The sequence below is a fragment of the Ovis aries genome, chromosome 2 (genome assembly GCF_016772045.2).
Source record: "Ovis aries strain OAR_USU_Benz2616 breed Rambouillet chromosome 2, ARS-UI_Ramb_v3.0, whole genome shotgun sequence".
Lineage (NCBI taxonomy): Eukaryota > Metazoa > Chordata > Mammalia > Artiodactyla > Bovidae > Ovis > Ovis aries.
This window is the reverse complement of record NC_056055.1, coordinates 245,394,399-245,418,294: the sequence shown is the minus strand read 5'-3', so window position 1 is coordinate 245,418,294 and position 23,896 is coordinate 245,394,399. Positions and strand designations below refer to the sequence as shown.

The following is a 23,896-nucleotide window of genomic DNA, read 5'->3' as shown; positions in this document are numbered from 1 at the left end:
AAGGCAAGAAGACTGGAGTGGCTTGCCATTCCCTTCTCCAGGAGATCTTTCCAACCCAGGGACTGAACCCAGGTCTCCTGTATTGTGGGCAGATTCTTGACAGTCTTGAGCTACCAGGGAAGCCCTCTGAATAGGTTAAAAGACAAAATCACTTTAGCCATCCTCTAGTACTGAGCAAAGAACTATCAAAGTAGAACTCAAATAAGCAATTCTATGCTACCACATTACGTCACTAGCTCCCAAAGTCAGAAAACACCACCCTAAAATTGGTGTCAAATGCTGCTACCCAAGCAATACAATTTGCTCACCTTGCCATTATTTTTTAAGCTAAGTGAAATAAGATCCAAAAGGTGAAAGGTGAAACATCCCTTACAAAAATCAGATTCTACTAATGAAATATTTTCGAGTCACCACGACTAGGGCAGAGGCTGATGTACAATATATGTATAATAAATACCAGCTGAATAAACCTGAGAGAATAGGATAGTCTCCATATGGTGGCGGTTAAACACTGAATTAGTAAGACAGTTAATTAACTGTAGACCCCAGCAGAGCAGGCCTTCTGCCCTGGCAGACAATAGTTTTAGTTTATAACCTAATCCAACCTCTTACATAGTCAAAGACATTTAAAAAACATTTATCTATTCTATTAAAAATGTAAATCACTTTTGCATGTACGTATGAGGCAAATTACTTAATGTTTCTGGACCTCTTATTCATGGAAGAAGGTATATTTGTCTACATCAGCAGGTCCAAATCCAGCTTAATACCATTTGTTTTGTAAATAAAGTGTTATGGGAAGAGACCTACAGACAACACTGTACTCTCTCTGACTGACTGGTTCCCCACTACCGTGAAGAGTTAGACAGTTGCAGGAGGTCTGCAAAGCCTCACCTATTTACTATACACAGCCCTTCAGAGAAAAGGCTTGCTGACTCTTATTCTATCAGTGGTTCTCCGAACCCTGGTCTATACAAAAGTTGTCAATAATATATGGCAATATTCATAAAATAATAACCACAAAACACACATACACATAATTATAGGCTTGCCAACCTGGACACTATTGGAAAGCACTGTTCCTGTCTTAAAATCATTTCAGTCCTATTCCTTTGTTATTAAAGCGGGCTTCCTACGAAATAATACAATAAATAGCAGTTTTATTTAAAAGGCTTATTGGCAAAATTTTAAATGTAATAGTTATGTGTGTTTCTTTTTTTATTTTACTTTCTATTTATTTCACTCCCCGAGGATACTGAAAGAGCTGGGGAAAAAAATCAGACTACTTCTCATTGGCAAAACCCCAAGCATAAACACCACACAAATTAATTCTGAAAGACAGGGGGAATAATACCTCAACATCTACATTCCAGAAAATACCTAGCCCAAATGTGTTATACATTGCAGGTCTTCCAAAACCTTTCAAAAATCTTCAATTTTCCATAGAAACAAAGAAAATATAGTGGTTAAATATATAGGTTGGCACATGAAATCAATGTATCCTGTACTACACCCATCATAATAATATAACCGCATATAACCACATCACTGACCACAGTACTGCTGCTTTGCAAAAACACAATCAATCTAAAATTTGATGCCAAAAGTTACCCACCTACCCAAACCATGTGGGACAATGACTCCCTCAGCTCTTAAGAACTGAACCAGGTGCCCAAGCCCCCATAGAGACTCAGGAAAAGAGTAGAAAGAAGATGACAGAAGGAAAAGGAAATGACAGGACGGAGTGAGAAAGAAGGAGAGGATACCAGTTTAAAGAGAAAATGGGGCCGTATACCACTGCAAATTCTCAGCCCTTTTTTTCTTTCTCAACATCATTCCCACCATTAACTACATCATTTCACTCCCAAAAATGTATTTTTCACTTTGGGCAATCACCAGCTAGGGTTGGCCTGGAAATAACTTGTCTCCATGAGGTATTTTTCTGACATAACAGGTTATCAGAGTATTTAAAAAACACCAACAAGAGAAAAATTGAAAAGTGACACTGAGCAAATACTAGTCATTAGTTATTTTTCCCTCAACACTGTAGAAACACTGCAAAAATTACACAAAACTCTATGATCTTAGTTGCTGAAATTCAATGGAGCTATTATTTTTGAGAATCACTATTCAAGGTTTAAACCAAGCAGGGGGTAAACTGTTAGCATCACGGAGTGAACTCCGTTACAGAGGAAGAACTAAGAACTCTGGGGTGCGGGGAGAGGGCATGGTCCACTCAACTCACAAACTCCAGCAGAAGGGCAAGAGTGAACAAGTCTTGGAGTCATTCCTAGCCAGTTCAGATAAGAGAAGGTCCTCTGCACTACAAGAGAGGACTCTTGGCTTTGGAACACAGAACTAGGATCCTGTCCCTACACCCACATTTACCCAATGAAAACGGGAGGCACCAGAATCAGAGGCGAATTAAGAAATAGGACTGGAAAGATAAGAGAAGGGGAGTTTCTAAAAAGAGGAAATAGAAGGGAATGTTTACGCTTCAAGACCGTAAGACCATGCCAGCTGACATAAAGCAGTAAAGCAGAAGGACCAATAATTGATGGGAACCATTAGATTACAACTTTTGATTCTGATAAAAGCATATTAACTAGTGACAGGTTTTAAAATGTCTGCCCAAATGACAAAATAAGAACCTAAAGTTCTATCAAAGAAAAGATTAATTATGATTTATTCTTAAAATAGAATAAATGTAGCTTGAAATTCTAAATGTGATGAAATGAAGAGATGTCCATGAATACATTGTGAGATGGTGGGGAGAAAATCAGAAAGTTTTAGAACATTAAAAATAGTCTATGTCCATCTGCACTAAAATTATTTAAAACAAATGAAAAAATATATATCAATCTGTTAAATCATTATTTCTTTAGGGAGTAAGGAAGGAGAGAAACTGACTACTTCTACTTTTTATGTCCTATCTATATTATTTGTACTTTCCATCATTAGTTACTTTCATAATGAAAAACTTTTAAATTGTCTTTCTAATCTTAAGGAAACTAGGGAAATAGTGTTTTAATCTAGGTGATAAACTATCTACTCAATGTCTTCTTAGATCTAAGTAAGAATTTCCTGGGGAAAAAGATTATCTGTCAAAAGGAACAGACATTAACAATATCTGAAATAACTATACCTCAATATATTGCATTTTTGTAAAAATAAATATGGTTTATATATAATAGGAATAAATAAAACCAGAATGTTGTAATACTGTATGTATACATCATCAAAACATTTCCCTATTGTTAAGCTGATCTATATTGTTTCCATATATACTACAGTCGTAGTATTAAGAGCAAGAAAGAGGCCTGGCACAGACTTATAATACTGATGATATTTTGTGAGTCAGAAAGTCACTTACGTGATCTGTAAATAAATAGTAGACTAAAGTTCAGTGAGATACTTTTCAAAATGATTCTATAAATTCAAAGATATACCTGCATTCCTTTTGCAACTTGAGGTTAAAGAAGAAATACTATTAATTTTACCATGTTTACTGTGAGAGATAATCTCATCTTGAAGTTTTTCTCTTCAATTAATTCAAGAGAACAACAACCAATATTACACTTCAAAATAATTTTCAGAGCAAGTACAACGTGTACAAGTACAAAGACACTAGACTTGTGTGAAACTGTGTCTTAAAAGTCAAGTTCAAGGGGTGTACAAGTACCTCAACAGTGCTAGCAATATCCTATGTCAAAGCTGAGTAATGTGCACATATGATTTTCCTTTAAAATATATGTGTGAGTATGTTCATTATTCTGAAAATATCATGTATTTCTTAGTGAAAATACCACTTAATAAAGTCATGTTAAATAAACATATATATCTGAGACATATAATGAAGTTATAAAGTTTACCATTTTGAAATAGCAGTTTCAAAGTAATAGTAAGGTTTTCCTTTTCTAAAAGAAGTAAAGCTGCATAAACACTTGGTTGCTTTGCCTATTTTACCTGAAAACCTAAGGTAAATCTCCTTGAGTTATTCTAATACCCACAGATTATTCTATAAAGGTTAACCGAGGAACTAATCCCAATGTTAGGAAAATAGTTAGTGGATACATGTTTTCTATGCCAGATAACCATCTTAAAAAAACAAGTTAAAATTTTAATATTTCCTTACTATAATGGAGAGATTGATGTTTACTGATTCTTAAAGTTTAATTTGTCTAGTATTCACTGATTTTATCACTTAAAATTGGCTTTCTATGGAATAAAACAAGTGTAGGGTGTCATAGATGCTTACTGAATAAGACAAGTCATTTTTATTACTCCTTTGTTTAGCACTGGTTCACACACCAAGTATAAACAAGGTGCTTGCTTTTGTACACTGAAAGTACTTGTAGTTTCTCAAGGCATTTTCACTTAACTAATTCTCAAAACCTCCCCATGACACAGATATCACCACAATTCTGCAGAAAAGGAATCACAGGTATTCTGAGTTAAATTCAGGCATCCCATGTATATTCTCTAAGTGCCTGCCAGTCACTGTCCTCGAGGTACTAGGGATAGAGTAGTAAACAAAACAAACAAAATTCCCTGCCTTCGTGAATATCACATTCCGGTGGGGAAACATCAGCAAATGTTTTGGTAAATGATGGTAAATGCTTAGGAAAAAAGAAATCATTAAAGGGAGATAAGGTATATTTACGCATTTAACAAAAATCCAGTAAAAATCTAGTAATGATGAGCTGGTAGGAGACATCAGACTGAGACATGGGCTATTTCAGGACAGAATTACTAGCTCCTTGAGAAGGTATCATTAACTAAATACATTTCTATAACACTCTTTCCTTATACTCCACTCTCTTAAAACAAAGCTTTCAGGTCTACAACTGTTTGCAACATTTTGTTTAAAAGTCCTTCCCTGTGGTACAGATGGTAAAGAATCTGTCTGCAATGCAGGAGACCTGGGTTTGATCCCTGAGCTGGGAAGATCCCCTGGAGAAGGGAATGGCAACCCACTCCAGTATTCTGGCCTGGAGAATCCCATGGACAGGGAGTCTGATGGGCTTCAGTCCATGGGGTCGCAGAGAGTTGGACACAACTGTGCGCTAACACTTTTTCACTTTTACGCCACCAAATCTCACTATCTAAACTGTCCTGCTACACAACAAAATGGAATGACCACAACAAACTAGCAGAAATTGCTCAAATTTTCACACTTACCATAAGCACTAGGGAAGTCCCCAGGTCCTGGCCCAGGATAAAAAGGACCTGGTCCTGGTGGTTGAACCGGGTACTGTTGTGGTGGCCCAACATATGGAGGGCCACTGTGACGGTACTAGAAGAGAAGAATTACAGACACTAATAAATAACATGAAAGTAGCTTACTATGGAAAAATAAAGGTGTGTGTGTGTGTGTGTGTGTGTGTGTGTGTGTGTGTGTGTGTGTGTGAGAGAGAGAGAGAGAATTATTTAAAGGAGGTAAAGTCACTTTGTTAAACACATTCGAAATGATTGCTGTCCATTAAGATGCAATGAGTAGATAAACAACAAGGATTTACTGTATATACAGAGAACTAAATTCAGTATCTCATAATAACCTATAATGGAAAGGAACTAAAAAAATGAATATATGTAGGTATAATTGAATCACTTGCCATACATCTGAAACTAACACAGTACTGTAAATCAACTATACTTCAATTTTAAAAAAGATGCAATGAGGATGAAGAAAAAGGTGCACCTTATGAACAGTCATATAGCAAATGAGAGCACAGGCAGATATCAGCTCACTGAAGAACTATTTCAGGCTGACAGCTTTCAACAACGCTGAACAACATCACTGGACAGCTAGTTACTGAGTCTACTTTAGAGCAACTGACTGTGGGTAAGGGACTGGGGGAAAGATAGGATATAAAAACAACTTCTCTATCATCTTAGAAAATTTCAAGAGATGAAAAAATACCTCCTTACAATATTATGAAAAATGACAAAATGGCTTAGACTTATATCCAACAAAAAAGTTCACACATCACTAAAAACCGATGCCATCAACCATCCTTCTTGCTCCCCCTGGTGAGAATCTGAGTTAATCCCCACACTACAACTGATGGACCACGTGGATCTGAGAGATACTTTACCTGTGGTATACAGTACTGAGGACCCTGGGGCACTGGGTACGGCATGGGCAGATGGTTAACCATCATGATGTGCTGATTGGCCTGATACACTGCAGTGGGTGTCTGTGCACCAGGACGAATGGAAGGACTGCTGTTCGGGATGGTAGCTCTAGGAGGCTGTATTTGAGGCCTCTGGAAAAACTGAGGAGGGGAGAAAAAAAATATTTATTTATTTATTTTTACAAAAGGCAGTATATAAATTTTACTATCGTGAGCTTTCTCCTTTTCTCCACTAACAAAAATCTTAATAACTTGAATAAGAAATACAATAATACATTTCACAAAAAAAACATTCTACATGAGGCACAGCCACACTAATTCAAGTTTTGATCAACATTGTCACTCATTTAAAGACAGCAGGGCAATTTCACTTTTAAAATGAAGTCTCAACTAATTGAAACTAAAAGTTCTATGCCACAAATGATTAATGTGAAAACATGCGGTAAAATACAACAAAAGGGGTAGTTGGTATGTCTCTCAAAGCTGTTCTGCTGTATTATATAAAAGCATTCTTGCTTTCATGAAGAGTTGATGGCTCATTATCAACTTATTAGAAGCTAAAGTAGTCCCCTAAAAAAATACCAGTCAAGTCATTTATAAAGCATTTAGAATAACAACAACAACAAAAATCTGTCTGGACATTAAAATTTTCATCTCAGTTTTTCAAGGTCAAATTAAATTAAAATTATCTGTGAGGGTGTCACATGCTATAATAGGAAAAGCCTTGACATATAATAGGAAAAGCCTTCATTCTGAAAACAGTGGCAATCTCATACGGAACTGAACCCAGTTTTGCTTTCTCAAACAGTTTGCGATAAAAGTAGAAAATCTAGACAGGCTTGAGAATGGTCTAGAAGGAACTTTCAAATGGCAACCAGTACTTGTGGTTATTTATGGTTCTCACTGCGGGCTTAAAAGCCTTGAAACAATATACCAATAGGAAATTCCCACTGTGAGTGCACGTATTCATCAGCACACAATCAATCTCACTCTTAAAACAATAAGGGAATGGAGAAATAAGGAGGCCATGCAGAACCAGTAGTTTGTTACCTGGATGGGTCTGAATCCTCCCTTCAATTATGAAGCAAGAAAGCAGCGGGAAACAGAAAGAAAGCCAATGGAAAAGCTTACAGGTCAGTAAAGGGGCAGGACATAGCATGCAGCTCAGCAAAAACATCTTTCTATTCAGTAACCATAGGAGGAGAAGGAAGATTAGACAGCCAGAATGACAGTTCTCCACTTGAGAATTCAAGGGCACATGGAACTGAAGAATCAAGTGACATTCAATCCAAGTAAATAAATCCAGAGGCAGAAATATTCTAATAGTATAGCCACAAGTCTTAACAGCTTGGAAGGAAATGTCTGCTTAGCGGACAAGCACAGCTAGAACTACTGAGGACTACTCCTGGCTCTCATGGACTCCCATGATATGATGCAACATTAGTTATTTAGCTAAGACCTACTTTTCATCTTGAGTAGAGATGAGCGTTAACAGCAGGAGTGCCATTTGGTTACTTTCAAGTTTGAGAAAGTCCTAAGAAATACCTAAACTTGTCAACTTTTACCTGACTCCTTATGACAGAAACTTGCTCTTTTCAACTAACTAGGTATGTAAGAGGCCACCTACAGGTTTAAAATGGGAAATACAGTAGTAGTCTAAAAATGTTCAGCTCCAAAATCTCCCGAGTTGTCTTAGGATTCCAGATGTGAGTGTTGCTACTGGTCCTAATAAAGGCAAGTTTGACCTCTGGGCCTGCTCAGGTTTCATCATGTCCTACTCTTGAGTATCAAGCTACCCACAGGTAGTAGGAAGTAACTTTTCATCTTGTGTTGAACTGGAAGACCTGGGATCCAGTGCCCAAGGCTCATCCGCATTCAGCCCTCATATCCCAGGGCAAAGAAAACCCTAAAGAGAATAAGGCACAGACAAGGAACAGACAGGAAGGTACAGAAGGAGAATGAAGTGAATGGGGAAAACCAGAGAGCAGTGGGTGAAGATGAAAAGAAAATTCGAGAGGCAAGGGTGATAATACAGGAGGAGCCTGGGCTGGATTACAGAGACAGCAGTCTTCAAATTATCTCTACTGACACAGTTTTGGTGACAGACACAAGAATTTCTGTCAATTAAAATCAGGAACACTGGACTAGTAAACTTTCCATGCTAGACTTCACTTCTCTTAATTACACAGTAGACAGAATCTATTTTTCATCAACAATGTGAGCTGTAAACAAACTTCAGGAATGAACCCAAGTGTTTTTTGTAACGCACTATATGTATCAGGAGCCACAAAGCTGTTACAAGACTCAAGGAGAGCAGGGTCATTCATCTGGCTCAATACACTGAGCACTCCTGAATGTCAGGCACACTGGATACGATTAATTCTGTAAGATTCCCTTCCATGAACTCTAGAGGGCAGCCAAGACAAAGAGAGGATCAAACGGACAGATCCACTGTGGTTATTACCAACTAATTTTGTCAAAGTACTCATTGCCTTTGAAGACACATGGTGCTATGGGGAGGTGAGGGGGCTAGAGGGAGAAAGGAAACTATTCCATTAACTTACGCAGAACAAGAAAAATAGATAGAGGTTCAGTTTTCCCATAATCACTTTTCTTACCACTATCTTCTACCTGTTCTGCTGGAATTTTTAACCAGCCCGTCTAGAATAACTGAGATTACATTTTACTCAAGGAGATTTCTGAACAGGATAAGACTGTTCGCTTTAGCTCTTTTGAAAGAGAAACTAACAAATGTTTCTAATGATACTCTTAATAACATATACCTGAGCCAGTAAAAGACTAAATTTGTGTTTATGTGGACATACAATACACTTTTTTAGAAATAAACTAAGACTTCAGCTTTGAAACTAAAAAAATGCATTACACATGCACACTGAATACCAACAATAAAGATTCATATAGCACTTTCAGTTCCCAGGTACCACTCTCAACACTTTACATACATATTAAGATAATCTTCATTACAAATCTCTAAGGCAGATACTATTATTAACACTACTATTAGATAGATATATGAGGAAATTGAGGGGGATGGGGGGATTAGTAACATCCTAATGGTCTCCCATGTATAATTTGAATATAATCAGGTTCTGAGGCTGTACTTGTAACTGTTACACACTCTACCTCTCATGAAACGGAATATCCTTTGTAATATCAAACGTGATACGTCAGTCAGAAGAATTCTTTCAAAAGCTGAAGGCATATGCCAGGACATTTATCAAACTATACTAACAGGTAGCACATCAATCAAAATTGATTACTGGTAACAAAAACACCCCATCAATCACTTCATGAAAACTCATGTATATCAGTCAGGAAAACAAATTTCTTCTTCCTACAAGACCCCTTAATTCTCTATTTCCTTCAGAGTTAGTGAAACTTGTTCATACATTTTTTCTTATCCCTGGTACATTTAACAGGCCTACATTTACTCAACTTTATTGCACTAAGATTTTTACAATGACAGGCTACTTGGATCTTGTTTCTTCTTTAAAAAAAAAAAAACACATCTCTCTGTCTGTCTCTCTATCTCTCTCACACACACACAGAGGAAAAGGTATAATGGCTGGACATGCAAAGAAATAAAAAGATATGGATTCTCTTCCCTCTTAACCATTCAACTGTAAATATAGCATTAGATTTAACACTGGACAGGCATGGCAGCAAACCATAGGTTAGTGAAAAGTGTGGATGTGAACAGGCTTTCCCAAACTGCTTGCAATGCTTCTGAATACTTTTTCCTCTCCACTGAGTGCTGAAGAATCATTAAAAGAAGCAAGATGTCCTGTTTCTGGAAGCACAGTACAGGCCATTTAGTCTAACCATATACCTTATGTTTGAATCTCTTAAATGACATGCCTTTGGGGTTATCAGACTTAGCAACTCAACACAGTTCCACTGTGTTGTTAAATGGGAATTCTGACACCACAAAAGTTCTTCCTTCTATTGGCTCCAAAGTTTCTGAACCACCTATCCTCTGGTCTGACATCTACCCTCCCAAAACTCACATTGAAGTCGAATCCTTCCTCTCTGTAAGTGACAACCTGCCATTGCTGGCAACTTATCACTATTTTTTGTTCCAGGTCAATCACCACTCTGCACCCCTTGTCGTTCCAACTAAGATTTTTAAATTCCCTAAACAGCTTACTCTTTTCCCCTCAATTTTCTCCCACTGCTCAAAGTTCTCAACGTAGAGAGCTGAATATAAATATCCAGGTCTGCCCAGAGTGTGCCAGGCCCTCACTCAATAAGTATCTGCTGCAGAATAAAGGAACAATCTCTCTCTTTTATTCTGGCCAATTATGCTTCCATTAATGAACAAGGATCACAGGAGCTCCTTTGTCAAAACATTTTACTACCAATTAGTACTGAGTTACAATCATCTTAAACTCTTTAATCTTCTTTATACATAACCTGGCAATAAGTCATACTCTTCACTTCTCTGTGTACTCTTACAGTTGTTAATTTGAATCTCATATAGGAATCAAGTGTTTTATTCCTTTGAAAATTTATCTGGCTAATTTCAACCCATCATTTCAGATTGTATAGAATCTTCTGTATTCGAAATATGTCATGTAATGTCAAAACTACATCACCATCAGCCAATCGGCAGGCAAGGCATTAATCCAAGTCATTGATAAAAATGCTGAAATGAGACAGTCAAGAAGAGAAGAACCTTGTACAACGTAATATTATCTCCAAGCAATCTGTTTAGTCTTCAGTCTTTCACTAGTATGGCCCACTAGTATGCCAGGAAAATGGAAGAGGAAGAGGACAGCGCCATTTGAGGTGATACTTTGGGTAGCTCCAAAGGGCTAGGATACCTTGAAAACAAGAGGCTGACTTTATAGGGGACTCAAGATTGCAAGATTGCTGATCTTCACAGAAACACTGTAGAAGCAAAAAAGAAAATGTTACCTCTGACACAGTATTTATACCTTTACCATAGTTTCCTGGCCAACAACATCTGTCATATTGCTTTTTGAAGATGATGTCCATTTCTCTTTTTTTTGGTGGTGGTGGTAGGGGTGTTGTTGGGGGGGGGGGGGGGTATGTGCTGTGCAACCTGCAGGATTTTAGTTCCTTGACCAAGGACTGAATCCAGGCCCTGCAATGAAGCCAACCACTGGACCTCCAGGGAATTCCCAAGATGCTGTCAATTAGAATATAACATTTCTTATGAATCTGTTCTCTAACATTATCAAAAGACAAAGACATCTCTAAAAAAAAAAAAAACTATATAACAGTCAGAAATTCTTTGAAAAACACCTATTCATTTTCAGCAATTATAAAAAACTTATTCAGTCACATTAGTTCTTCCAAAGTCTAAAACCACTGAGAACTTACTTATTAATTTGCAAAGCAATAAAAACATATCAAAACTATGCTTCTGAAATCCCTAGTTTTTTGCATATGTATTGATAGTTCAACCTACTGGAGGGATAAACAGTAAGATTCTCAATTAAGAATTTTTAGGTTAATATCATTTTTTTAAAAAAAGCATGCAAGGAAAAATAATAGTGTTATGATTTTCTGATGAGCTAGAAAAAGACAAGTGGTAAAGAGTATGGCAGAAAGTGAAGAGGAGCTAAAAGCCTCTTGATGAAAGTGAAAGAGGAGAGCGAAAAAGTTGGCTTAAAGCTCAACATTCAGAAAACGAAGATCATGGCATCTGGTCCCATCACTTCACGGGAAATAGATGGGGAAACAGTGGAAACAGTGGCTGACTTTATTTTGGGGGGCTCCAAAATCACTGCAGATGGTGATTGCAGCCTTGAAATTAAAAGAGGCTTACTCCTTGGAAGAAAAGCTATGACCAACCTAGATAGTATATTCAAAAGCAGAGACGTTACTTTGCCGACTAAGGTCCGTCTAGTCAAGGCTATGGTTTTTCCTGTGGTCATGCATGGATGTGAGAGTTGGACTGTGAAGAAGGCTGAGCGCCAAAGAATTGATGCTTTTGAACTGTGGTGTTGGAGAAGACTCTTGAGAGTCCCTTAGATTGCAAGGAGATCCAACCAGTCCATTCTGAAGGAGATCAACCCTGGGATTTCTTTGGAAGGAATGATGCTAAAGCTGAAGCTCCAGTACTTTGGCCACCTCATGCGAAGAGTTGACTCATTGGAAAAGACTGATGCTGGGAGGGATTGGGGGCAGGAGAAGAAGGGGACGACAGAGGATGAAATGGCTGGATGGCATCCCTGACTCGATGGTCGTGAGTCTGAGTGAACTCTGGGAGATGGTGATGGACAGGGAGGCCTGATGTGCTATGATTCATGGGGTCGCAAAGAGTTGGACATGACTGAGTGACTGAACTGAAATGAAAGAGTCCACATAATGGGATATCACTCAAGTACAAATCAGATGTTCTGCTGACTTACAACAATTTATAATGAAGGTTATTCATTTAAAATTCTTTGTGTTTTCCTGCACATAGCCTATATTATCAGATAATTTAGATTTCACTAAGAATTAGGAGATTAGACCTAAGGAATTAAGCCCTATAGCTGAGCTGTTCAATAGGCTGCCACTAATCATATGTGGTTACTTAAATTAAAATTTAATTAAAAATTGAGTTCTTAGGCCACAATGCATAATTCAAGCACTCAACAGCGACACACGACTAGTAGCTGCCACAGTGAGCAGCACAGATACAGAAGATGGGCCTCATCACACAAAGGTCTATTAGACAGTGCTCCTCAGAGGCGCATGTCAGATGGAGGAAAGAAGTCCCGAAGAATTCTGTCAGGAACAAGCAAGGATTCTGTCAGATCACAATGCAGAGTCTGGGAGACAGAAACATCCTTGTAGAACACCTCATTCACAGGTAAAAATAGCTCAGTGAAAGGGGAAGGTATCTCACTGCTAAAGGAAACTGACACTTACCACGGGCCTAGTATGTGTCAGACACTGTGACAGGCAGGTACTTTTAATTATCACAATGCCCTTAGGAAATGCATGCTCTTATTATAATACTTAAGTATTACTTCATGTTTTACCCATTTTACAGATTAAGCTGAGGTCAAAGGTCAGTTTACAGTAAAGGTTAGACTGAATCCCAGCTATGACAACTCCCAACCTATATTTTCGTCACTGTCTCTGCTGCTACTCTGTAACTCCTTGTGAGTTAGGTACCAGATAAAACTGCCCATCACTGGCCTACATTAAGCTCTGAAAAATACAAGAGTTCTGGTAATAAGACTGCACAGATGCTTAGTCAGATTTTCTATCCATTAAACTCTGATATGCCAGGTCTGACCCTAGAGGCAAATTCAAAACCTTCATTTAGTTTATTTTCCAAATCTAAGAAACTGCCTAGAGCAATACAAAATTTCTCTACCAGGGACCAGGACATCAATTTTAACCGCACAACTTTGAGTACAGAAACCTTTAGAGGTCACAATAGAGAGGATGGAATACAAGCCAACTGTTTCTTCCTTTTTAAAAAATCGTTTTGCCAAAACAACCAAATTACAATAGGAAAACGTGCATAGTTTCAACGCCTGCCACCAGGTAACAATTCTTTGATGCCAAACACTGTTAAGTTTTATGAAGTTTATTATTTATTAATGCTAAATCCAATTCCTTTGAACACAATGTGAACTAAAATCATATATCAATACACTGCAAAATGTTTTTGTTCCATGAACAATTTAAATTACCTCAAAATGCAAAGACTCTTCAGCCATGGTATAAAACCAACACTTGATAGTTCTTGTGAAATTCAGAAGTAGAATAAGGACAGGGACATCAGTAACTTTAAACCACAGCTGCACAATCCTCAAAGACCAGATCTACATTATACCAAGCCACTTGTTTTAGTTCTGGGTGTACGTTCTGTTCTTTCAGCTTCTAGGTACCTCGGGATTTCCAAACATTGGAATAAAAATAGTTGACATATTTCTAAAGCCAAGAGTGTTTTGCATATAAAATAAGTTAGGACTGCTTCTTTTACTGTTATTCTAAGCTAAAGCTCTCTTCAGATTATAAAGTGCAAAAAGAGTAAGAACATCATTACTACGCCAAAGACTCCCCGCAAAAGCCAAAAATGAACTGTACCAGGAAGATGATGTGGCTGGCACAACCTTACTCAGAACACAGGATCCCCCTGACTTGAGGGACTCAAACAGAGCCCTGGCGGGGCGCTTAAGAAGATCACGGAAAGATCTGTTAAATGAAAGCAGTTCTAAGAAACAAACACTTCCTACACCAGTTTTTTGGTTCTCTGAAACTAAAAATGTTTACTACCCAAAATCCTGTTGTTCCACTTCAATTTTGACAACTTCATCTCACAAAGAAGAAAAAAAATATATAAGTTCCAGATTACTCAACTGGATGACGGTGTTTTCGTAAGGAATTTCCTTCAAATAGCTCATCTAAATAACTATCCTTTTTTCTTTGCAACATTTCGCCAACTAAAAATTGGCACCTGCCATCTGCCTCCATAAGGACTAAATCAGACTGCTGCAGCCACTGACCTTCAACACACCCTGAAAGGAGTTCAGGGTGGAGATCAAGAATGAGGCCCTCTGTGCTCTGGGAAAAACTGGCAGAACAGGCCTTAGGAAGACAGTTTCAGAAGAAGCAACTCTTACACCTCACAACTAGAAAAGCACTAAAATTATTTGTGGTGATGTCTGCTCCTCATGACTAGCAGTAACCTTCATGAGACTAGCAACAGAGACTAGCAACAATCTTCTCCAAAAAACTGTGTGCTTGATTGAATGTACTCCCCTTTCACCAAAAATCACTATACACTGATCCTCCCCGCTGCCTCTTTGCAGCAGTTTCTCAGAGCTATCTAAGATGCTGTCTCCAGGGCTTTTAATCCTCATTTGGCCGCAAGTAAAACTTAACCCACAACTCTCACCTTGTGCATCATTTTTAGTCAACAGTTTATGGAAACAATTGTTACTAAACATCTATGGAAAGTTATATATGTACTACAGGACTTTAGAAACATCAAAACATCATCCAGCACCAAACTGTTTCATAAAAAGAAAAAAAAAAATGAGATCAAAGCAATGAAAGGATACATGACTGGAAAGGTAGCCACTGACAAATAATGTAATAAAGGAGAACTGAGGAATCTATTCACTAATTCTAACTAATCAAAACTGACTCTAACCCTTGATTCAATTCTTTCTGGCCAAAGCAAACAGCTACAGATGGGAAGAAAAAAAAATGGGGGTCTTCATTCAACTTTGAGTCTTAATCACAAAAAACCACAAAAATATCCCAGGACATAAAATATTTTCCCTAAAAAAATCTCTTTTCTGTATGCCTTCAACATTTGTTTTCAACAGTACTGCTTTCATTATGCAAGCCTCTCTATGCCTTGTTTCGAATCATGAGCATCTCCTTCTCCATGAAACTCTCAGGGTTTAGGTCCGAGGAGATGTCTTAAATACAGACTTCAGCCAGTCATATTTAAATGAGAAATAGTACCACTTCCATACAGGGTATCTGGAAACGTATGGAGGTATTTTTTTCATTTTGTTTCTTAAACTGTCACTGTAGGAATTCCACTGGCATGTATTAACCCAAAGGTTGCTAAAGGAACTACAATATAGAGAGCAATTTTTCATAACTGGTTATTCCATCCAAAATGCCAATACTAATTCTATAGGAGAACAAGCCAAACTGGCCCCTCCATCCATGAATACAAGATGCATACTGTTCCTAACGAAGTCCTCGAAGGCATCCCACAACACTGGGTCAAGCTTCCTGATGCCCACAGTCCCACTCCAACCACTCTCTCCCCTGCTCCACATCTCCAAAGTAGCTACTGCAGCAGCCTGAGTCAATGCTGTGTATTTCCTTACTTAATTCTGTGAGGAACAAGGGAAAAAAATTTAATTTGTGTTTAAAAAGGAAGAATATCAGAGTAAAAGCACCCAGCTACCTGAAGTTTTTGGATCCGAAAGCAATGCTCTGGGTTTATGTTGTATCTCAATAACCCATCTTCAAGAACCAGTGTGGGTTTCTTGATAATGGATAAATAATAAATATACACACATATATAGTTCTACCTTTTAATGGCTGAAATATGCTGGAATTTCACAACCATCATCCTACAGATAAATAAAGGACTGATCTGACAATACATTTTCTGAGACACATTACACATGAAAAATGATTTCAGGATAGAAATTCACCTTTTCTCAGAAAGAGTTCTTAAAAGTTTTGCTTGGTTGTTAAATTTTTTAAAAAGATAAAATGCATCACAAGCCTTTAGACTCAGAAGAAAGTTTTTAAGAACTAGATTTTCCCAAAGCTGACAATATATAAAGGTTTAAACATCCCAATTTGAGGACCATTGCAACTGAACTCGAGTAATAGAAACACTAAGCCTTGTATCAAGGCCCTCAGAAACTTTTTTGTTGAGTCACTAGTTTTTTCACTCTGTGTCTTCAACAGAGATCTTTCAGCTTTCTCTCTGTCAGGAATTCTGGCTTTATCCCTGATTAAAATGTAAACCTTGACTCTATGGCTCTTGAGTAGATTTGCTATTTTTTTTTAAATGTATAATCAACCTTTTTTAACCTAAGAGATTATCTTTTTCATAATTAGTAATCTATCCACCAGATTCATAGTATATGCCAAACACTCCACTAATCATGTTATTTGTATTTTCTCACACATATCTTCGCATTAGTCCAAGGAGGGTACTGATACTATCCCCGTTTTGTAGATGAGAAAACGGAGCCTGAGAGCAGTAAGCACTTTACCCAAGACCACCAAGCTATAAACCGAGGTCCAGCTGACACCGAATTCCAAGCTCTTAAAGCACTTCAACAATGCTACCTTTATCAAGTAAAAACTACCCCAAGTTTTATTTCTTTATCAATCCCAAAGAACTGCCATCCATTTCATACAACCACCTCTGAGTCCTCCTGCAAATATCTTTTTTAACACCTCAGAATTTATTTGGTTTTTACACCATCTAGATTGGAAAACCGTATTTTGAGAAGTAGAGCCTTTTATTAAATCACTGCTAGACAATTAAAGGTTTCAATTAAGTAACATCCAATACGATACCATAGGTAAACACTGCTAATATTTCTTTCATTTTATCAAACCATACTAAGTTGCATGACAATATTAAAAACAGCTAACACTTACTGGCTGCTGATTTTATGTCAGATGACTTACATATATTATCTCTAATGTAAAGGGTATTTATCCCCACTTTACACACAAGGAAACTGAGGCTAAGAAAAAGAACTGCTTAACTCAGCCAGTTACACGGTAGATCTATCAGATTTAGAATTTAGATGAGCCTAGGCTCTTTCTACCATAAAATGAGAAAATGTTTCAGAATACTTTGGAGAAAAACCCTATAACTCTTTTTCTTTCTCTCAAACCATTCCCTCTAGTATATTCCTGCTAAATAAACTAGTGTCTGCACACACATTTTTGAAACTTTAATTTACATAATAACTTCATTTAAAAGAATAGGCTAAAAATAAATAAGGTATCAATTTTCTATATTTGCTAAAAATAAAGGTAACTATGCAGCAAATGAATGTATATTATTGTTTATCAATTTATTAGGTCTACGTTAGTAACTGAGATTAAGTGGTTTTAGAAATACTAGTACTATTATATACACATCAATACAAGTTACATCAGAAAGTTAGTTAACAGAAAACTCTTAGAATGTTGCCTATTCCATTCAGTTAAATTTAAACTTACTGCAGATATCCACAAAATCAGTAAGGGCTTAAAATATCTAAACACTTCCAAAGTTCTCTATAAATTCAGAGCAATTTTTTTTTTTGGAAAGTAAAGAAACTCTTTATTATTAAACTGTGTTGTAAAAAGAAGAAAATTGGTTTGCTAATAACAAAATGCTATGCAATCAGTGAAAAATAAAGAGAACTGTATTAAATCAGAGCAAAACTACTCTTTTTTGGGGGGTGGGGGTCAACCCACAAGGTATGTAGGATCTCAGTCCTCCAATCAGGGGTGGAACCTGCACCCTCTGCATGGGAAGTGCAGAGTCTGAACCACTGGACCACCAGGGAAGTCCTGAAGCCACTCCTGAAGAGGAGCTTGAGTGGGTCCATGGAATGGCAGCATTCTCAGAGCCAGAAACTACTAAAGCCCCCACCTACTAGTTCAGGGTAATAGTGAAGGGGCAAGGGTACAGTACCTGATGATGGGCAGGTCGAGGCCCCGCTGCAAACTGAGAAAAGGAGGGAAAACAAACACAAAAGGAAAGGCACAAAGAGTCAGAAACACCACAACAAAAAACCAAAATTTCACACAATATGCTGAAAGAAATAAAACCCACAAGAAGAAAAAAAACACAAACAGTCAAAGCTTTGCTGCAGGACAGTGACAGACAGGTACTGAGAAGATTCAACAAGTTAACACCTCTATCAGAAATAGTTTGCCATTTATCAGCTGGGAGAGAAACAGCTAAGCTGTTATGCACATAAGAGTGCTTCTCTGATAGGAATCTTTTTAAAACCCTAAAATAAAACAAAAGAAAGTTTGAAACACTAAGTGGTTATATTAAGACAAACATATGAAAAGTCAACTATGCTTATGCAACTGATAAAACTGCAGGGAATGAGAAATGCTTTCCCATTACAAGAAATAGCCAGGAGGTAATTATAATGTCCAGCAGAAAATAAAGAATGTAACAGGACAGAGTTCAAATTTATTTAAGTTAAACAGGGTATCTCACACATGAAATGGAAATTTCACTATCTTCGTTTCTTGGAGTTAAAGACTAAAATTTGTCATATATATTATAAATATATAAACATATAAATATATATATATTTATAATATATAAATGTAAATATATAAATAATTATATATATTTAAATTCAATGAACTAGTAAAGTTTAATACCAGGCATATCGAAGCAGAGGTAAAGAACACCATCCTTTAACATGAGTAGTCAAAGTGGTACTCTTACAAGCTCAAGAAGAAAAAAAAGAGTAAGAGAAGTCAAATCTCTCAATTACTATGTAGACACAACAGCACAAGACTGCATACTTGTACCTGCTGCTATCTGATATCGAACAAAAACAAAAGAAAACAAAACTTTTTAGGTAAACCACAGAGCATTTGAAAGAGGATAATATATATTCCAAATCTTACTTTCCCTAACTGAGAATGGAGGAAAAAGCTTTTTCACCCATAAAATTTTAAATACAAAATCTCTAGGATCAAATAACTCATCAGAGCAAAATCAGACTTTCAATGTGATTTTACTAAAAAGAAAAGAAAAATTATTCAGGCACCTACGGGCTACCTACATGTTAACTACTAAAATGTTAACCATTCTCTTTAACAGTTAAAAGAAAATATTTAGTAAGCCGTTTTGAATGCAAACTACACAAGGGTTTTATTTAAAACATTTAAGGAGCTAAAATATGTATCTTCTTTCAGTTGTTTAATTTCCAATAGAGCCTTCCTTCCACTAGCATGTTACTATGGGTGAGCAAGACTGAAGATGAACTAAGAAACAAGTCCCTGTACTCAGAATTTAAGTTATAAGAATTATTTCCTCAACTGTCACTATTGAATATTAAAAATTTTCAAGAAATTGCAGTAGGTCACATGCCACAATGTAGGAGATGAGTGAAAACAGCTCTAATCAAGAATTTACCTTAGAAGCTAAAATGTTACCTATTGCTCAAGTAATGAAAACTGTTTTAACACATTTTGAAATTATTCAGTATAACTTAACAAGCTCTCCATGCCTTATAGGATCAGGGCATGTTAGCCAGCCATTATTCTTGCTAAAAACCATGTAAAGTAGTTTTTCAGAATGATGATAATGGCAGCAAGATTTCTTGCAAAACATTTTTTCTTCAAAGAAACTGAAGTCTTATATTTTCAGTTTTCCAACTATGAAAAGAAAACAGATCATACCTCTAACTATGGACATCAAGTTTCAAGAACAGGTAATATTACCCATGTGGTATTCACATAGAGGGTGGGAGTGTGATGTTTCTTCATGACACTTTTGAAGGAAATGGGAGAGAAGGGCCATGTGAAAAAATTAACCTTAGTACAGTAGTACCTGTCTTATCACTGTTCCACAGAAAGGCCCCATTTTTTAGGCTCTACAATAAAATTGAAACTTTATAAATTTGGAATATTCCAGTCAAAAGGGAACTTCCTATGAGCCTTATACCTTGTACCTTATAAAATTATACAAATATTAAAAAAATAAAAGTTAGTGGGAAAGTACCCTAGTCTATTTTGCACTAGTCACCATTGGCTATTGAGTTTTTCGTTTGTAATGACAATAGTCTTAATCCTACAGGTAACTGTAAGCAACAGAACAAACTGTAATTGCTGCTGGCTTATATTAAAAATAAAAACTTTTGCTTCTTTTTTCTAGGAGGGGTTTTTAAGATGGTAAGGACTGTAGATACTAAGGAAAGCAGCCTTCTGTGAACTCAGATCCAATGTTAACGCCACCCACGCTCCCTCTCACCCACTCACTCATCTGGGCACAGTTGGTAACTGAGCATGACCAATATTTATTGACATACCTTTGGCACTTAGCACCACAGAATATAAAAATAACCAATGGTTACAGGTTATTGCAAAAGCCAAACTGTCCCCCTCCCCCCATTAGGCATTCAATGATTTCACTATTTTGGAGGCTAAATAAATTACAGTTAAAATAGTTCCAATACAACCAGAAAATGGAACAGATAGATAGTTTTTCAATTTAATTTTCTTTTTTTACTTTTAAACAAAACTGCCAACAACATACGAGTATCAAGCAGAAATACAGGCACAAATATCACCTCAAGGAGGGAGGGGGGCCACTTGAAGCCAGTTGGATTGCAAAGGCAGCTGTCCAGGGAAGAACAGAAAAGCCTAAACTGTGCAATTGCCAATGGCCCATTAATGCAGAAATAGAATGGAGTAAGCTTTAGCTGCTCTACAAAGCCATGGGAAAAGTCCCTTCCTGAGTGCAACAGCTTACCTCTCCTCACCAGTTGGGGTAGCTGTGGGATGGATGAGACTGGACTATGGCAACTTGGGATGTGAGAAGAAAATGCAATCCTGCCAAATTCCAAACCCAACTTCACCCTCCCAGCACCAACACAAACGAAATAAAGAAAACTGGACCCAAAACAACAAGCAAGAGCAGTGCAGGGTCTGCTAGTCTTGCACTTGTTTTGGGGTATGTGATGGAATGTTATGTGTGTGGTTTTTAGTAATGGGGTGGTAATGGTCACTAGCAGAGCAGATGGCAAAAACTGCATAGAGGATAGTATCTGAAGATAGTTTATGACCACAGAAAATGGCTGACAACTATAGACAGTTTTCCCTTTGATAACCAATTATAAAATGAAAGAGGGAAAAAGAAGCCTTTTAAAAAGAAATTTAATCTCTTAAAATCAAATTCATCTCAAAGGGATATCCCTCTAAACCCCAAATTACTCCTATCTAATTCCCAATAGAGAAGACCCACCCAATTTGTTATTCTTTTCCCCATAATGCCTGGCAAAAACGGCCATGCCAGGTTAGACTTTCAGAGAGGATGCAATCAATGCACCTGTGTTCATCAGCCAATAAATGGATGTGGTCAAAAATAATGCGTGCCGGAGGCACCACTGCCTGCAAGAAGTACAGTTTGTTATATTGCTTACAATGCAGTATTTTATCCAGCCTCTTCCAGCCAAGGACCTGTAAACGGGAGTCTGTTCCAAAACCTTCCTCCTCTTCCAGTTGTCTGTGCAATGTATTGGCACTGTTCTGCTGGGCTGTCAAAAAAACTGGTTTAGAGATGCAGCTCTTCAGTCAGGTTTTGCGCCAGTTCTAACCATGTAAATTCTTTTCTTTCCCAATAATTATACAAGGCGTAGAGGGGTTAAAAAGGCCATAGAATTCTTTGCAATAACAGCTTACCATAATGTTCCATGTTTAGTGATTAGAACTGGGGCCTATCTAAAGTAATCTGGCGAGATCTCAAGGCCCACTCCAAGTGGTCAAGTGTCCACATTCCCAAACCACTCTCAGAACAAAACTTGCATCAGACATCTTGTTGACCATTGCAGCAAAAAAGTAAACAAACAAACAAAAAAAACTAGACAAGCAAACAAGCAACTAGGACCAAAGTCCCACCTCTTTAGAATGGTTCCTCCACCCCCGGGGGAGAACCAGGATCTAAGAAAAGGGATTGAAGAAGAGGGCAACAGGGAAAGGAAGGTAGGAAGAGGATAAAAGAGAGATTACATCTTGGAGAAGTCTATGACCTTGCAGTTCTTTGAGGAATTCTGTCATCTACTTCAATATTCCTAAATTCATGCATAAAATCAAATGAACAGAAGCTAATGCAATGAAATAGTCCTGTACTACAGGCAAAAAAGCAAAGGTGGAGAACCAAAAGAGGATCCCTGTACTCAGAAAAACACAGAGCGGAGATACAAGTTGGGGTGTGAGAGACAATGAGATGTTACAGAAGCGTCTACTAGCAAACGCTACTCATGCAGGGCAGGAAACACCATTCTCAGGAAAGGACTGCTGAAGCCACTGCACACTTTTGTGAAACAGAGGATGAACCTTGAGTAAATTCTCTGTCTTTGCCATACTTATTGCAATCCATGTAAAAGATGAGCAAAGAGGATGACAGCATTTATACTTCTACGACAATTTATTTACCATCTGAAGAAATAAATACACCACTGGTGTAAGTCATGCATATGTCCATAAAGTCAAATAGTTAGAACCGATCTAGTAATACTGATTCAAAAGTTGTACTTCCCTAGGCACTGGAATGTCAGAGTCCAATTAATGAAATGTAATTTATTTTCAAAATCATGCTTTACATGTCTCCTGAATTTTGAACGGTACAAACAAAAACTCAAGAGCTGAAATGAAGTGAACTTGAACGCAACCAGAACTTGAATGACACAGAAAAGTAAAAGGACAAAAAAAAAAGGGGGAGGGGGAAGGCTCCATTTGTTCTTTTCTTAATAAATTTAATTCCCATAGAAAAGGTCTGAAAATGCAATGCTATCCAGTAATAACAGTAATAATAATTTTAAAAACTGTCTTTGTAATAAATCTCTAAAATCAAATAAAAATATGAACCAAAAGAACCTAAGCTACAACAAACACAAACTTAGGTGGAGAACACTTTCTAGAACAACCTTCTACTTACTTACCGGAGAACGGGTTTGAGGTTGTGAATTCATTGTCTGAGGAGCTTGAGGATAGACCAACGTGGTTGGACCTGCATTCTGTCCAGAGGGATAAGGGGTCTGTCAAGGAATGACAAGAACAGTATCATACTGTGAGTAAATATGGCACAGGTAACTTAATTCCAAAGAGTTTAAGAGTTTAGAAAAGTGTTCATTCATGTGGTTTACAGGCTGTCTTTAAAGACCTAACTTTATCACAATATCCAGCAATTCAGAATCAGTGCAATCTTTGTAGAATTTATCTTAAATCTCTAATGAGAAACAATTTCATCACACAACTCAGAATGGTGAACAATTTAAAACTGATGAATAATTTATTTCAGACTGGTTGACTACAGTTAACTGATGCCTCAGAAAGTAAACCTGTAGATAACATGGGGAACACTACCTTACTTTCAATATATAGTTAGTGGTATATTGCAGCCATGAAATTAAAAGACACTTACTCCTTGGAAGGAAAGTTATGACCAACCTAGATAGCATAGTTACCACAGATTTTACTTATACTTTTCCGTTTCAAATACCTTCAAAGTTATCACAAAGATT

At 37.2% G+C, this 23,896-nt stretch overlaps 1 protein-coding gene across 50 annotated transcripts in view; it reads right to left on the bottom strand.

The window, feature by feature from the left end:
• The window catches only part of EIF4G3 (eukaryotic translation initiation factor 4 gamma 3), a 356,271-nt gene that overhangs the window by 152,784 nt on the left and 179,591 nt on the right, over positions 1-23,896 (bottom strand). For 14 of the 50 annotated variants that reach the window (XM_060410714.1, XM_060410722.1, XM_060410716.1 and 11 more), the window contains 3 exons: positions 23,315-23,410; positions 6,099-6,278; positions 5,182-5,296 (listed from right to left, as the gene is read on the bottom strand). In XM_060410714.1, the coding sequence (XP_060266697.1) occupies positions 5,182-5,296; positions 6,099-6,278; positions 23,315-23,344 (325 nt within the window). In that variant the 5' untranslated portion in view covers positions 23,345-23,410. Of the gene's footprint in view, positions 1-5,181; positions 5,297-6,098; positions 6,279-7,187; positions 7,209-18,315; positions 18,349-21,796; positions 21,911-22,271; positions 22,314-23,314; positions 23,411-23,896 lie in introns of all 50 variants that reach the window. The other 36 variants (XM_060410706.1, XM_060410719.1, XM_060410708.1 and 33 more) reach the window with 9 other exon arrangements.